Raw genomic sequence first — 14064 nt, 5'->3', positions numbered from 1 at the left:
GTGTCAATAACAGTAGTGGTCTTGGTGGCAAACAGAGACAACCAGTGGCTTAACTAGCCTGAGGTTGTGGTCCTGGTTAGGGCAAGCAGCAAACCAGTAAACTAGCCAGAAATTTACTGGTGAAATTTGGGTAATGAGAAAGCTACAAAAAGACCTTCATAAGCTCCCCCAAACATCTGAAGAAGCCAGAGAAGGCCCAAACTGTTCACATAGGCCTGGCTGAAAATGAGCCGTCATACACATGCAGAAATTTGAGAGGGTCCAGCAGAAGGTGAAAAGCATGGAAGAGTTTAAAACTGCCTAAACTTTGTGCTTCCCGCATAAAACATGATCCATCCAGGGTGGAAGTCGTACTAGCTCAGGGTGTTGGAGCACAACCTGTGACTCAGACAAGGTTATTTCCTACCTACCGCTAGGAAGATAGCCTTAAAAAGAAAAATGAGAATAATAAAAATAAACAAATGAAAGAAAAGAAATAGTAAAATAGAAAGAAGAATTTTTTAAAAAGTGAGCAGAGAAACCAGTAGCTAAACACTGCAGGCAAAACTCAGATATTAGATTTAGAAGATGAAGACTTTAAAGCAGCCTTTATAAATACATTCAGAGAACTAAAGAAAACCATGTTTAAAAGACTAAAGGAAAGTATAATGATCATAATTATAAACAAATAGAGAATTTCAACAAAGAGTTTATTTGTTTTAAAAAAAAAAGAACTAGTTGGAAATTCTGGATTTGAAAAGTTCAGTGACTAAGAAAAAAAAATTATTAGAATGGCTCAACAGCAGATTTGAGATGGTCAGAAAAATAATCAGCAAAGTTGAATATAGGTGAATAGAGATTTTTCTAGAAGAGTTACCAGCATGGAATCTAAGCTGATATGGCCTGAATTCACATCCCAACTCTACCATTAGTATCTGTGTGATCTCAGGTGAGTTACTGACTCTGATTCTTGAGTCACTTCTCTACAAAACAGGGCTGAAATAATCAAAGTTGATAGCGATATTGTAAGGTAATACATGCAAAGCATTCAGCCCATTGTCTAGCATATAGAAGGACTCAAAAAGTGGTAGCTACTTACGCTTTTTTTAAAAAATGGAAATTCCCAGGTGTTTTCACCCCAGCACTCTGTGGCAAGGAATAGAGTTCTCCAGCAGTAGTGGCAGAGATTGGAGCCAAATTAGTCTCTTCTAGCGTGCATGTACCTTTTGTAAGTGAGAGGTATGTTCTGTGGTGACCACCCACAGAGATTTCTTTCCTCACAGACTTTCCTTTTCATCTTCTAGAAGAGGCTATAACCACGAATGAGGTTATAAACCAATTATTGCACCACGTTGGTGCGATGTGCATACACCAACTCAATCTTCTTGCTACCAACCCCAATCTTCCAATCACAAGTGTCTTGGGCAAACAGCATCCCATTGAAGCACACCATCTGAGCAGTATTTGTGACATTATGGAGAAGGCCATGGTTAATGGAGACACCTGTATTATACGCTGCATTCTTGTTGTCTTTCAGGTAAATATACTGTTTTGAGATAATTGAAATAGAGAAAAAGAAACACAGACTCTGGCTTCCGTCAGCTAATTTCTACCAGGATAAAAATATTATCACATTCCTGTTTTGGAACTTAACCACGTTCTAATCCTGTAATTAGAATAACCATCATACTCATTGCCCTGCAGTTAATGGAATATTGCTATATGTAGCTCATTGCAATTAATACATGTAAAATATTTAATTATACCATTACACAATAGAAGAGATTGTGTTTAAAAATACACCTCGGTATTTATTCATAAGAATAACTAGCCTGTTCTTTCTTCATAGGGATAATTTTATTCCCAGTAGAATTAGCATTTTCAGATATACCCCTTCTGTTTCTGTAGGTGGTGTTTAAATTTTTCTTCAGCCCACAAACTGAAAGGAATCGAGACATCATTCGACGGTCAGGATTGCTTCTTTGGCAGTTGTTGATGGCACCCAAAGATCAAATTTGCCCTGAAATTCAGAAGGAGGTCTGCCTTGCCATCAGGTAATCAGCACAATTTTCTTAGTGCTCTCTACCAAAGGCTTCTTCTGCGCTTCATTGTAATTGTCCCTCTAGGCTGTTAGCCTCCCATGTCTCCTGCCCCATCCCATAGTCAGGACCTCAGGGACTCAGACGTTCCTCATGTATGGATCTTAAAATAGCAAAAGAAAAAAACAGTCCCTATAAGTAGATATTTTGGTGGTTTGCAAATAGATGTTCTTCTCATTTTGGTCAAAGTGTGGCAAGGTGGTTAAGAAACAGGCTTTGGGGGACTTCCCTGGTGGTCCAGTGGCTAATACTTCACACTCCCAGTGCAGGGGGCCCAGGTTTGATCCCTGATTCGGGAACTAGATCCCACATGCTACAACTATGAGTTTACATGCTGCAACAGAGTCCCACGCAGCCAAATAAATTAAAAAAAGAAACAGGCTTTGGCATCAGGCAGACCTGGATTCTAATCTTTGCTCTGCCAGTTACTTCTCAAATGGTTTTCTGCTACAATCTACATCTAGCTGGCTTCACTACAGTGATTTTGTATAACTCAGTTCTCTCTAACTGGTTCAGCATCTAGCCTCAGATAAGTTATCATTTTGGTAATTCACAAATATGAGGAGTGGGATCCTGTTTATCAAGACGGTCATTGGACTGAATCACAACAGTAAATTTAGGTTCCACTGCCTTTTTAGTGGTGAAACTGTACTCAAAATGGCATCTTTAATAAAAATTTTAAAACTTAGAGTTTGGATATTCTAGAACACGTGTTTAAAAACTTCAACTTTTCTGTCATTTCAGCTCTGGTTTAAATATCTTGTACCCAGGTGAAACTGAAATCAATAACTTACTTAAGCTGGTCTTAACAGAAGGTGAGAATTATCCTTTAATTACCCTTGAAAAACCATCCTTTTTTTGTCCCTAAGGAAATGACTGAATTTTATTTTTTTCTTCATATCTGTTAGCATTATTTTTAAAAGTGCACATATGCCAACACTTAAACCAGATTGAAAGCAGAAACCATGTTCTATATATTGTCAAGCTTTGTAAACCTCTTTCTAGCCCCACTGTGTAGCATAATGTACCTGGTTATAGATGTTCAAAGAACATTAAAGATAATGATTTCTTGGGATTTCTAAGACAGTTGTTCCCCCACACATTAAAACTCAACTTTTAAAGTTAGACTCAATGACAGCAACAAAACTCACCTTGTTAAGAACACTCTGCATTTATAAGCAACATTAAAGAATTAGAAGTTTAAAGAATTAGAAATCGCACTTCATGAAATATCAAGACAGTAACTCCACTTTAATCAGGATGTACTGGTTAAAGAAAGTCTGATTGGTTGTGATATAGTATTTGCTGCTGTTGTTTGTCTTAGTACATATGCCTGGTGCCCCTCAATTGTCAACAGTCTTCTCATTTACAAACTTTAAAAAAAATAGTATCAGTTTTCTAAGCATGGTTGTTAAGATAGTTTATGGAGCTTTGTTCTGTGCTAGGAGAGAGAAACAGTGGCCTCTCCCAGCTGCGGGATGTGATCCTCACTAATTTAGCTGAACAACTTCAAAACAACCGATTCGGCAGCGAGGAGGAGGATCATTACAGGTGATGTGATGTGATTCACTGCTAGCCTTTTCTTAGTGTTTTCCTCAGTAATTAATTTACACTTAAATGTGTTTGATCATCTTGAGTCTCCTGTAATATCTTTTGCTATAATTAGCATGTTAAGTCTAAACTGTGGATCCAACTGAAAGATAAAAAATCCCACAGTTGCCCTAATAAATGATAATAGCACATTTCAGTTTTATGAGTGAAATAACTTGAGCCTGGCAAAAAGAGCACTTGGCGGAAGTAACAGGTGGAGGTTATTTAGGAAATGTTGGTAAAGGGCATCATCTAATTGCTGGTCTATGAGAGGCTGGGAGGTGTGGCTAGAGCTGGTGAGTAGAGGAAGATGTGTCTCTGCTATTCATAAAATACTTGAACTAGGTGCTTGAGTACCATTGTATTTCCATAAATTTAATTTAGACAATATATCTAGTTGTTAGCATCATTACTAAGTAAGATGATTCACTTACAGAGCCAATGAATTTTTCGTATCTGCTATTTGTCATCTTGTACTGATTGTGTAAGTTTTATCCTTTTATTAGTTAACCATCAGTATCTTATTGTTACATTTTTCCTACATTTTAAAGACTAAATGATGAACTTTTACACTACATTCTGAAGATTGTTGTACGAGAATCCTGTATCTTAATCACCAAGTGCCAAACTGTCTCTAAAGATGATTTTCAAAAACTCCTTTCAACTGTGCCTGTAAGTAAAAATGTGTTTAATGAAAGCAAAATTATATCAAGTGTCCTTGTTTTCATTTTACCATTTTAAAGTATGTGTGTACACACATACTTATACACATACTTTTCAAGGATAGACTTAATTGATGAAAGTCAATGAACAGCTGTGCTTGTCTTAGAAATGTAGAACTAGACAAATCCACTTAGAGTATTTTCTCCAAAGACTTTATTCCTCCAGCTTAAATATCTTAATGCAATAAATTGTTAGACTGAATTTGGATGTTTTCATTTTGTTTAAAATCCTGGGGATTTTCCTTCTATTAATTTTTAATTTAGCATTGTTTTCTAAACCAGCAGTGATTTACAGAGACTGATAAGAACCAAAAGATTCTTTTAAGGGTTTGGGTAGAGTCTTCTGTCACAGAGATGCATGTGAGGGGGAGGGGGGAAGAGGAATTACTTATTAAGAGGCAGAAGTTCAAGTATCAGAGTGATTAGTGAGCAATGTATAGCAGAAGGCAGAAAGTTATGATAAATGTATTGAAATAAGTTACCTGAGAAACTAACTTGGTCTGTTTTCTGTACTTTCTCTTTTGCTTCCCTTATCAAAATCTTTTAAAAACGTGAGCCCTTCTTTCAGTACAGTTTAGATCATTTAAATGCCCTTATTTGTATTAAAGGCCGCATCCTCCTGCCTGCGCTATCTGATGGCAGTTCAGAACCACCTTCTCAGTAACACTATTTTGATTAAGCCTGATGAGAATGATGACAGTGACAACTCCTTGCAGGGAGAGACATTGAAGGTACAGGTAAACACCAAGCTTTATTCTAACGATGCTTTCTACCCAATGTGTAAAAGCACAGCTTAACTGGCTAAATTTCTGTCTTTGATGATGTCAGAGTTCACCGTGTGGCCTATATTTTTGTGTGAGGTAATATTAGGTCACTCATCTCATAGATTTTTATGTCATTGCACGGTGGTTACCATATTTGTGACACTCCCATAGTGTGTCATCCATGAGCTCCTGTCAGTCTTTTTGTGGCTTTATTTTCATCTGTTTTTAAGAATTGGCACTTAACAAGTGATCTCATATGCACCTGAAAAGTTTAAGTATAAATATATGTATGTATATATAATAAATATAGGTAAATGAATCTGGGAGCGTAACATTTTAAACAGTTTTGACATCTTGGCTGGTTTATTGTGTTCTCTTGATTCAGATAACTTTAAAAAGGTGATAATTTTCTCATACTCCTTATATTGAATAATTTCTGAACCTATAGTTCATTTCATTTTTGGTAATTATTTTTAAGTTAGCTTCTGTATAAACTCAATAATTTGTTCCCACATGACAATTTATAGCAATCTACAGATTTTTTTTTTTTAGTAGCCCTGGTTGTTATAATCTTGACAGGTGCTTGAGGCTGTTGTTTGCATTGTTCTTCAGAATTTCAACTTTGTTGGGAGAATTGGAGAAATTCATAAGAACTCGATTTTTCTTTAAAATGTTGACTAAAACACATTGAAAAATTAACGAAGAAAGCTATAGCTAAAGATAAAAACCACTATAGTTTGCCCTTTTCTTACCCTTTTACACACACACACACACAAACACACATATAAAAGGGTTCATACATCTGCTAGCTCATATTTATGGGTTTTATCTCATTATGTAATCAGTTTTTAAACAGGCAGAAATACATGAATTAATCATTTAAATTGATTACACTTAATTTGAAAGTGCTCTAATTTCCTAATCAGTATGAAGGGGCCAAAGCCTCTCCCTTGTGAGGCTGCTGTGAGAAATAGAGCCGAGGCCTGTGCAGCGCCTGGATGCGCTGCAGCCCGCAAGTAGTCAGCAGATGAAGGCTGACAGGATCTCATGTAGTCAGTTCAGAATGCCTTTCTCTTAATGATCAAAATGTCTAAATAATACCCCCAAAAGACCCCAGAAAATTCCAACAACAAAAAAACAGTGTTTTTATTTGAAAGACTAAATGTTACAAATCCTGAACTCCTGGAAGGAAATACTCCCGGTAAAGGCAGAATAGGCTGGCTTGTCTAGGAATTCTGGGGAAAAAACGGATACACATTTCACCTGAAGGGTTAGAGTGGTTTGTATTTTTTTTCCTAATAGGAAATAACTGTCAACTAAACATTTCTATGATCTTAACTAATGTTTCTTAACACGTTATTCAGTACTCGTACTCCCATGAACTCTCTAATAGTTATTCTTAATGTTTAATAGCCTGTAACTGCCTGCTACTTTCATTGAATTTTTAAACTTGCCTGTTTTCAAGTGTAATGGTTTAAAACGTTAAGTAAAAAGGTCACTTGCACTGTTTCAGAATGTTGTGTTTTTGTCTCATTTTATTCACCGCCTCTCCATGCACCTTTTGCTGTTGTGTTTTTCTCTTTAGCTATCCTCATCCTGCCCACGGCATTCTTCCACCTGGACAGTTTCTGGGCTGGTCACCGGGAGCTCTCCTGTGCTGGAGGGGACGGGAGAAACGCCTTTTCTCCCAGGGACTCAGTGTGCTCCCCGTGAAATACTGCGTATTTCTGTCAGCACTCCAGACCTTAGCCTCCCAACTCAGATTGTTACTTGCCATCCTTAGCGGAACGTACTGCATTGGGCTTACTCTGAACACTTCATTATTTAATTTGGAAATGCATCATTAAATACATCATTTTGTGTTGTCATTGTGAGTATATCGTCATCACAGAGCTTAAAAATAATTGTGTGATGTTTCCTACCTAGGAGTTAAAGGTCAGTATTTTGGCTCTTGCTACCCAAATCCTGACTGGATGTGATGAAGTGTTGGAAATGCTACAGCAGGTCACAACTGCCCTCATAAATAGTGACATACCCGACCGGGAGCAGAGGTGAGGACTTGGATTGTGAACTGTGGCCTGCTGCCCTTCAGGAAGAATTTGCTTATGAAAGCGAAATCTTTTAGAACAGAACATCACATGCTCACTTAATTCTGAGGCGTTTTTGTGAGACCAGGTTGGAATGGCAAGTGTTTCAAAGCCAAACACAGTTGAAATCTTTAATGGTGCTTTTAGGGAGGAGTGGGCTAACAGCCATGATCTGAGGGCTGCAAGGTATGGACACCGTCCTCTCTGACACATGGGTCTTCTGCCACCCTCGTCTCCAAGTTGGCCTTTCCTTTCATTGCCTCACTCAGCACCGTGTGTGCTTAGTTTCCTTGTGGTGAATACTCTAGAGAGGAGGAAGTGACTCAGTGACACAGAAATAACTGCTCTGCAAAAGACGATACTGACACAGTATCCCGAGAATTTACTGTAATTTTACTTCTCCAAATACAGGAGTGATCTATTCAGAGGGTAAATCTCTCTTTCCCCGTACTAAAGCTCTTTCTCAGTCCTCCCCATTAAGATTTCTGCTATGGTTTCTTGTCAGAGATGAGTTACATCTTGTGTTTGTTGATTATTTCAGTGTTGAGATGCTGATCTGAAACAGTGCCCTGCAGTGTCTCTTTTCTCTAGTAACGCTGTCTGTCCCATGTCCCTGTTTCTTGCCCACTCCCAGAGGGCAGGTGGGCAGGCTAGAGCTGCCAACAGTGTGATCCAGAAAGGCATTGCACTGGGGCTTGTTGGGACATGTCAGGTTCACTGTGGGCACATGGAGCAGGTCCGCCTGGGGAGGACACACAGTCTGAGAGCCGGGGAGATGTGAGGGTTCCAACCCAAGCATCCTAAGTAGTTTAGAGAATTTACATAACCCACATGTTTCTTGGGGTGAGTCACATACCTTCGTTCTTTGAGCAGAGGATGAGTTATTAAGAATAGGATTTTAGGTAATCATTTCACAATATATACATATATCAAATCATTATACTGTACACCTTAAATTTATACAGTGATGTCAGTTATATGTCAATAAAACACGGGGTGGGGGGAGAGCATGATTTTAAAGACAAATTAAAAATCTACTTGCCTCTGTCCCACATGGGAACCAGTTTCTTTAGGCAGCTGAGTCAGCGTTGTAGCCATTCCCTGTCTCCTTATCAGATATTCAGTGCAACAGTGCACCCTGCAGCCCCAGAGCCAAAGGAACTTGCAGGTGGTAACTAGAGTACCTGTTTGCATTTTAGAACCCATTTATAAAGTGCTTCAAAGGTGCTATAAAATGCACCATATAAACTTGGTAGGGCAAAAAAAATCACAGTTCAAAGGTAAAATCTATTACTAGATTTCTGTTCTTTCCCTCTCCCTCGTGGGAGGTGGAACATTTGTAGACTGAATTGCTGAAACAATAAATGCTTAGCTAGTACCAGGAGATGCAGTTTAAGAGAATGTGTCAAAGAATAATGATAGTGGCTTCTTCTCATGCCTGAGAATTGATGAAGCTGTATGTTTTCTTGAACTTTTGTAGGTTAAAAGGCTTGGAACAAGTTACTAAGGCTACTATGCTTGGTCACCTTCTCCCAGTGTTACTCACTTCCCTGATGCATCCAAATTTACAAACTTTGACCATGGCCGATGCCCTGATGCCTCAGCTAGTGCAGCTGGTACTCTATACCAGTCAGGTATGGTCCGAAGATGTGCCAAAGTGAACTGCTCTTTGGGAGCAGAAAATGAAATAAAGGTGCAATGAAGCAAAACATGGTGTCATAAAAATAAGTTGAAATAGTAAGGGAAAACAGTTTGTTTGACTAAATTACTTACTGCATTCATTTAACAAATATTAATTGCCAGTGAACTGTAAAAATACTATCTATGGTGCGACTGAGATCCTTCCATTATATTTAGTCTCCTGAGCCTTTGCTGGATATTGGTAATGAATATAAATGATATGTTCCAGAGTTAAAATGATATTAAGTGGTCTAAGTAGCAAAGCATTTCTTAGTGAAAGAGAACAGACTGGGATTGTGAAAAGATGACTTAGGTGAGAATTCTAAGTTTGGCTCTAGTACCATCCAGATGGGCGTCCTTGGTAGCTCAGTTAGTAAAGAATCCACCTGCAATGCAGAAGACACCGGTTTGATACCTGGGTCGGGGAGATCTGCTAGAGAAGGGATAGGCTACCCACTCCAATATTCTTGGGCTTCCCTTGTGGCTCAGCTGGTTAAGAATCTGCCTGCAATGCAGGAGACCTGGGTTCAATCCCTGGGTTGGAAAGATCCCCTGGAGAAGGGAAAGGCTACCCACTCCAGTATTCTGGCTTGGAGAATTCCATGGACTGTATAGTCCATGGGGTCGCAAAGAGTCAGATACGACTGAGCAACTTTCACTTTCACCATCCAGATAACTGACACATAAGCACTTTAGGACATGATGCTTTTGTGTTTCAGACGGCTTTGCTGCTTAAAACCCAGTGTCCTGTTTTTGCTGAGGTGGGCTGTTCCCCATGTGGTGCATCAGACCAGAAGGGCAGGCTTTTGCCGGATGAGAGGTAAGGAGCACTGCTTCCTGCAGGAACCTCTGCCATGTTTTCCTCTGGTGAAAGCCTACTACTCCCTTTGTAGTACTCACTTTGTGATTTTTTTAACTGGGAAAAGACAGAGACTTCAGGGTCAAACCTTTACAGATAATTAAGAGAATGGCTTTGGAGATTATAGGAATGGGTTAGAATAAATTTCCCTGCAGATCAAGAGATTAGCTCAAAACTGAAAAATTTTCATATACCAATGATGGAGATGTACAGCTTGACAGTTTCTTGAAAAGTAAAAATATATCTACCATGTTATCCAGCTATTCCACTTCTAGGTATGTACACAAAAGAAAAGAAGGCACAGATTCTTACAGAGACTTGTATGTGAAGGTTCACACAACAGCTTTAGTTAGAATAGTCCAAAATAAGAAACAAGTCCAAATGTCCATCAACAAGTGGAAGGGTAACACTGTGGTGTATCTGTGTAGTGGAATCCTACTCAGCAATAAAAATGAATGAACCACTGATATTTTCAACAACACAGATGAGTCTTAGAATACTTAGGCTGAGTGAAAAAAGTCAGAGCCCCCTGAGAAGTACAAACTATGATTCTACTTATATAAGATACAAAATACAAACTAATTTCCAGTGAAAGAAAATGAAGAAGTGACCACCAGGATTCCCATGAGGAAGGAGGAGACTTCAAAGGTATATACAGAGGGCTAAGCTTATCAAAATGTACACTTTAAATATGTGCTATTTATTATATGTCAATTACATCTCACTAAAGCTGTCTTTAAGAACATTGATCAGAAAGGAAAGACTTCCTGGTTTTTCTAGAGCAGCATGCTCTCTGGTTGAGCTTTGTGTGGCAGTAAAAGTCTGTATCTTTGTTCAGTGCTATTGGCCATGGCCACCTGCTGTTACTGACCTCTTTCTGAGTGGCCAGTGTGGCCAATAAACTGAATTTTAATTGTGTTTCATTTAGATTCAATTTAAATGGCCACACTTGACAAAGTAACCCCTACATTGGATAGCGCAAAGCTGAAACAGAAAAAGAATTCCCCGACAGCTGAGTTTAGGGTATAGGAGTTTGTATTCCATGATACAAACTTGGGCTGTGAAGACCCTGAGAATTGAATTACAATAGAGAAGAGGACCTTCAAAGGCACTTTTCTTTAGTAAAAATTACAGTAAAAGTAGTCATGTAGACTCATAGGATTTTTAACAGTTGGCATTTTAGTTATCAACAAGAGGAGACTGCAGGACCCTTCCTGTGTGATTTGGAAAATGGCCAGTCTTAAAGGCCCTTTACAGTATCTTTTTTCCCCTGAGGAATTTTAAATGAGAGTTGGCAAAGTGGTCTTCTTCTGGGTATGAATTCGGCTTCTCCCCTGAAAAAAAAGGGAGGAGGGGAATGCAAATATATTGTCTAACAAAGAAAAAAGAACCTTAAATATAGGAGTTTAAAAAACATTTCTGGGGACTTACATGGTGGTCCAGTGGCTAAGACTCTGCACTTATACTGCAGGGTGGGCCTGGGTTTGATCTCTGGTTGGGGAACTAGATCCTATATGCTACACAGTGCAGTATGGCCAATAAATAAAAGGCTTTTTGTTTGTTTGTTTTTGTTACAGTGTTGTCATACTGCCTATTGTAGAAAATTAAACCAAAATTTCTTAACCTTTCATATTTTACTGTGTATACCTTTTCCTTTCCTTGCTGTTAAGCTCCATTGCTTTCTGGTTTTAGAATGCTGGAAGAGAAGGAGGAGCCAGGGTTTCTCACTGGTTTAAAGATTCCTGCTCCATGGGCTGCTGGGAAGACTGTGGAAACAGTCCACCCTGTCAGAGACAACTATAAATTTAAAGAAACTGTCCACATCCCCGGAGCTCGCTGCCTGTACCTTAGATTTGATAGCAGATGCTCTTCGCAATATGACTACGACAAAGTAAGCAAGAACTGATTTAGTGTTGGTTTCACCTCTAATAAGCTGTTTTCTTTAGATGCTTCTTATTTTTCTTTGCTGCTGGTCACCATTCTTGACTTATTTCTGTCTGCAGAGATTTCTTAGGGAGAACTTTCTAAGATAATGACTTAAAGGGTAGTGACTGGCAGAGTCAGAGCCAGCACCTCTGCAGTCCAAGAGCAGTGTTTTAATGACATGTTGAAAGTGGACTTTTGTAAGCTTTCAAAAGTGTTGCATGCTGTTTACCTCTTGCCTTCCCTCTGTGCTTGGGATTCCTGTAGATGTGAGTGTCCATTCACTTCAAAAGGTCTCGCTGCCCAGTTCTTGGGGCTTCTCATGTATCTTTTGGGAGAAGGTGGCTTTTTATAGAAGGGCTTCAGATGTGCCTAGGACCGGGTTTATATTTATTTAAATTATTTGTTCTTCTTTGCCCTTACCTCAGAGCCCACACAGTTTGAGGAATTATAGTTTTTAACCTAGTAGCTTAACAATAGTAAGTAAAAGAAATCATTTTAGGGGTTGAAGTATTTTCCTTTGTATCTAATTGTTGCATTGCAAACCATTCTGTTGAGCTTATGTGGAAAGGCTAATACAATTGTGACATGTAACATACAGGTACAACTGAAGGATTGTCTGATAGTGTTGTATGCACACAGGGTTTTTTTATGTGAATTGTTAACTATCTGTTGTCTTTTTCTGTGATCTGTATAAGGGCAAATGATCTTAAACGCCTTTAAGGGAGAGTTTTAGGTTAAAAATAGAGAACTTGTTAACTGTAAATACTGAGATGGTGAAACACATTACTGGGCAAATTATAGTATCCTCTTTCCCCCCTTATCTTCTAGGATAGTGACGATTCCCAGATGTCTAGAGGGGTTTAAGACTTGCCCCTAAAACTCACCTTAGCCGGAAGCAAGAGAATTTAGAAAATTCTTTAGTGGGTTTTTCAAAAAATATATCTCCTGGCATCAGTCTATCCCACTTCATAGCTCCTGGCAGTAGCTACCCCTATTTCCTACATTCATTTAATAACTATTTAAAACAGAAATGGAAGATGTTACTGTTTTAGTTGGTGTCATTTTGTTTCTCCTTTAAAAAAACTAATAACTTGCATCTTCTGATGTAAGCTAACCTCCACCTGCTGTAGACATTAGTATTAAAATGGAGGCTGAGGGAGGCTTACTACATGGATAAAAGTAACACTTACTTTTCCAGCGGTCCCTGGCTGGTGTCCCCCAAAGGTGCAGAAGGGTAAGAAATCATAAAGTGATGAAGCATCTAGGGCTTAAAGTGCAGCTTTTAGATATGAACTGAACTCAGCAGTGGTCAGAGTACATGTTACAAGACAGAATTTGGTATTTACAGAAGCCAGAGCCTTCTTCCTATGAAAGTATTTGAATGCCAAATGACCTCTAAATGTTTTTCCTGCGTGTTATTAATAGAAAGTTTGTTAACTGTGTATAAATGAATAGCTTTTATTGAAGAAAAATACTGATACATGAAAATTGACCCAAGAAGAAGCAGCCCCTTTTCTGACCCAAATTTTGTGTCATTTTCTTTTTATACCATTAAGCAACATTCTAAGAATACATGGCTTATTTTCAATTTGTTGCATCTTTTAAAATATTCACTCATTAAATTTTTTTGACTTTTGTTGTTGTATTAGCTATAACCATCTTACCATCTGTATTTGCTCACTTTATTAATTTGGGGGAGGATTTAAGGGGCAAACTGTACCTGTCATTAATAGGCTATATCTCATTACTTAGAATTAAAACAGATTTTAAAAAAAATATGTACAGTAGCTGAGTATAACTTATTTTAATGTGAGGTCCCCAAGCCAATTAAATCGTGCTAATATTTGTTACTACTCTGAGGCTACCCTGTAAATACCAATGGCTGATTGCATCTAAACCAGTATCAGTTGTACCTAAAGAAAAAAATCAGGAAATATTAGTTATAATGACCCCAGTGCCTGGTTATAAATGTGTTTTTAAACAAACATTTTTTTGCAGCCTTTTTATTTGTAGATGTTGTTTTTGTTTTTCTTTTACAGTCTAACAGTATATTTTCTGTTTTGAAGTTGGTGATATACGCGGGGCCTAACACAAACAGTAGGAAGGTTGCTGAGTATGGAGGCAATACACTGGGATATGGCAGCCGTAGTGTCTTAGGAACTGGTTGGCCGAAAGACTTGGTGAAGGTATGGTATTCAGGCACATTCGCTTCCTAGAAAAGAAAATGACCTTGCATTCCTCATGGGCCCAAGTATTAACTGTAACTGTAGAGAAAATTTGCCATGGGGACTCTTATTGAGGTGGGGCTCTTAGATAGGCCTTAAACTCACTAGAATGAGCTTCCTTTCTTTATAAGAC

At 38.5% G+C, this 14064-nt stretch overlaps 1 protein-coding gene across 6 annotated transcripts in view; it reads left to right on the top strand.

Moving 5' to 3' along the window:
• Window positions 1-14064, top strand: part of HECTD4 (HECT domain E3 ubiquitin protein ligase 4) — a 170675-nt gene that overhangs the window by 88787 nt on the left and 67824 nt on the right. For 3 of the 6 annotated variants that reach the window (XM_027566620.1, XM_027566619.1, XM_027566624.1), the window contains exons 12-22: window positions 1284-1516; window positions 1888-2033; window positions 2823-2893; window positions 3524-3629; window positions 4220-4340; window positions 4999-5127; window positions 7081-7205; window positions 8722-8875; window positions 9641-9741; window positions 11473-11671; window positions 13746-13892. In XM_027566620.1, coding sequence (XP_027422421.1) covers window positions 1284-1516; window positions 1888-2033; window positions 2823-2893; window positions 3524-3629; window positions 4220-4340; window positions 4999-5127; window positions 7081-7205; window positions 8722-8875; window positions 9641-9741; window positions 11473-11671; window positions 13746-13892 — 1532 coding nt within the window. The remainder of the gene's footprint in view (window positions 1-1283; window positions 1517-1887; window positions 2034-2822; window positions 2894-3523; window positions 3630-4219; window positions 4341-4998; window positions 5128-7080; window positions 7206-8721; window positions 8876-9640; window positions 9742-11472; window positions 11672-13745; window positions 13893-14064) is intronic. The other 3 variants (XM_027566623.1, XM_027566621.1, XM_027566622.1) reach the window with 3 other exon arrangements.

Source organism: Bos indicus x Bos taurus, chromosome 17, assembly GCF_003369695.1.
Source record: "Bos indicus x Bos taurus breed Angus x Brahman F1 hybrid chromosome 17, Bos_hybrid_MaternalHap_v2.0, whole genome shotgun sequence".
Taxonomy (NCBI): Eukaryota; Metazoa; Chordata; class Mammalia; order Artiodactyla; family Bovidae; genus Bos; species Bos indicus x Bos taurus.
This window is presented reverse-complemented; position numbering and strand designations above follow the sequence as displayed.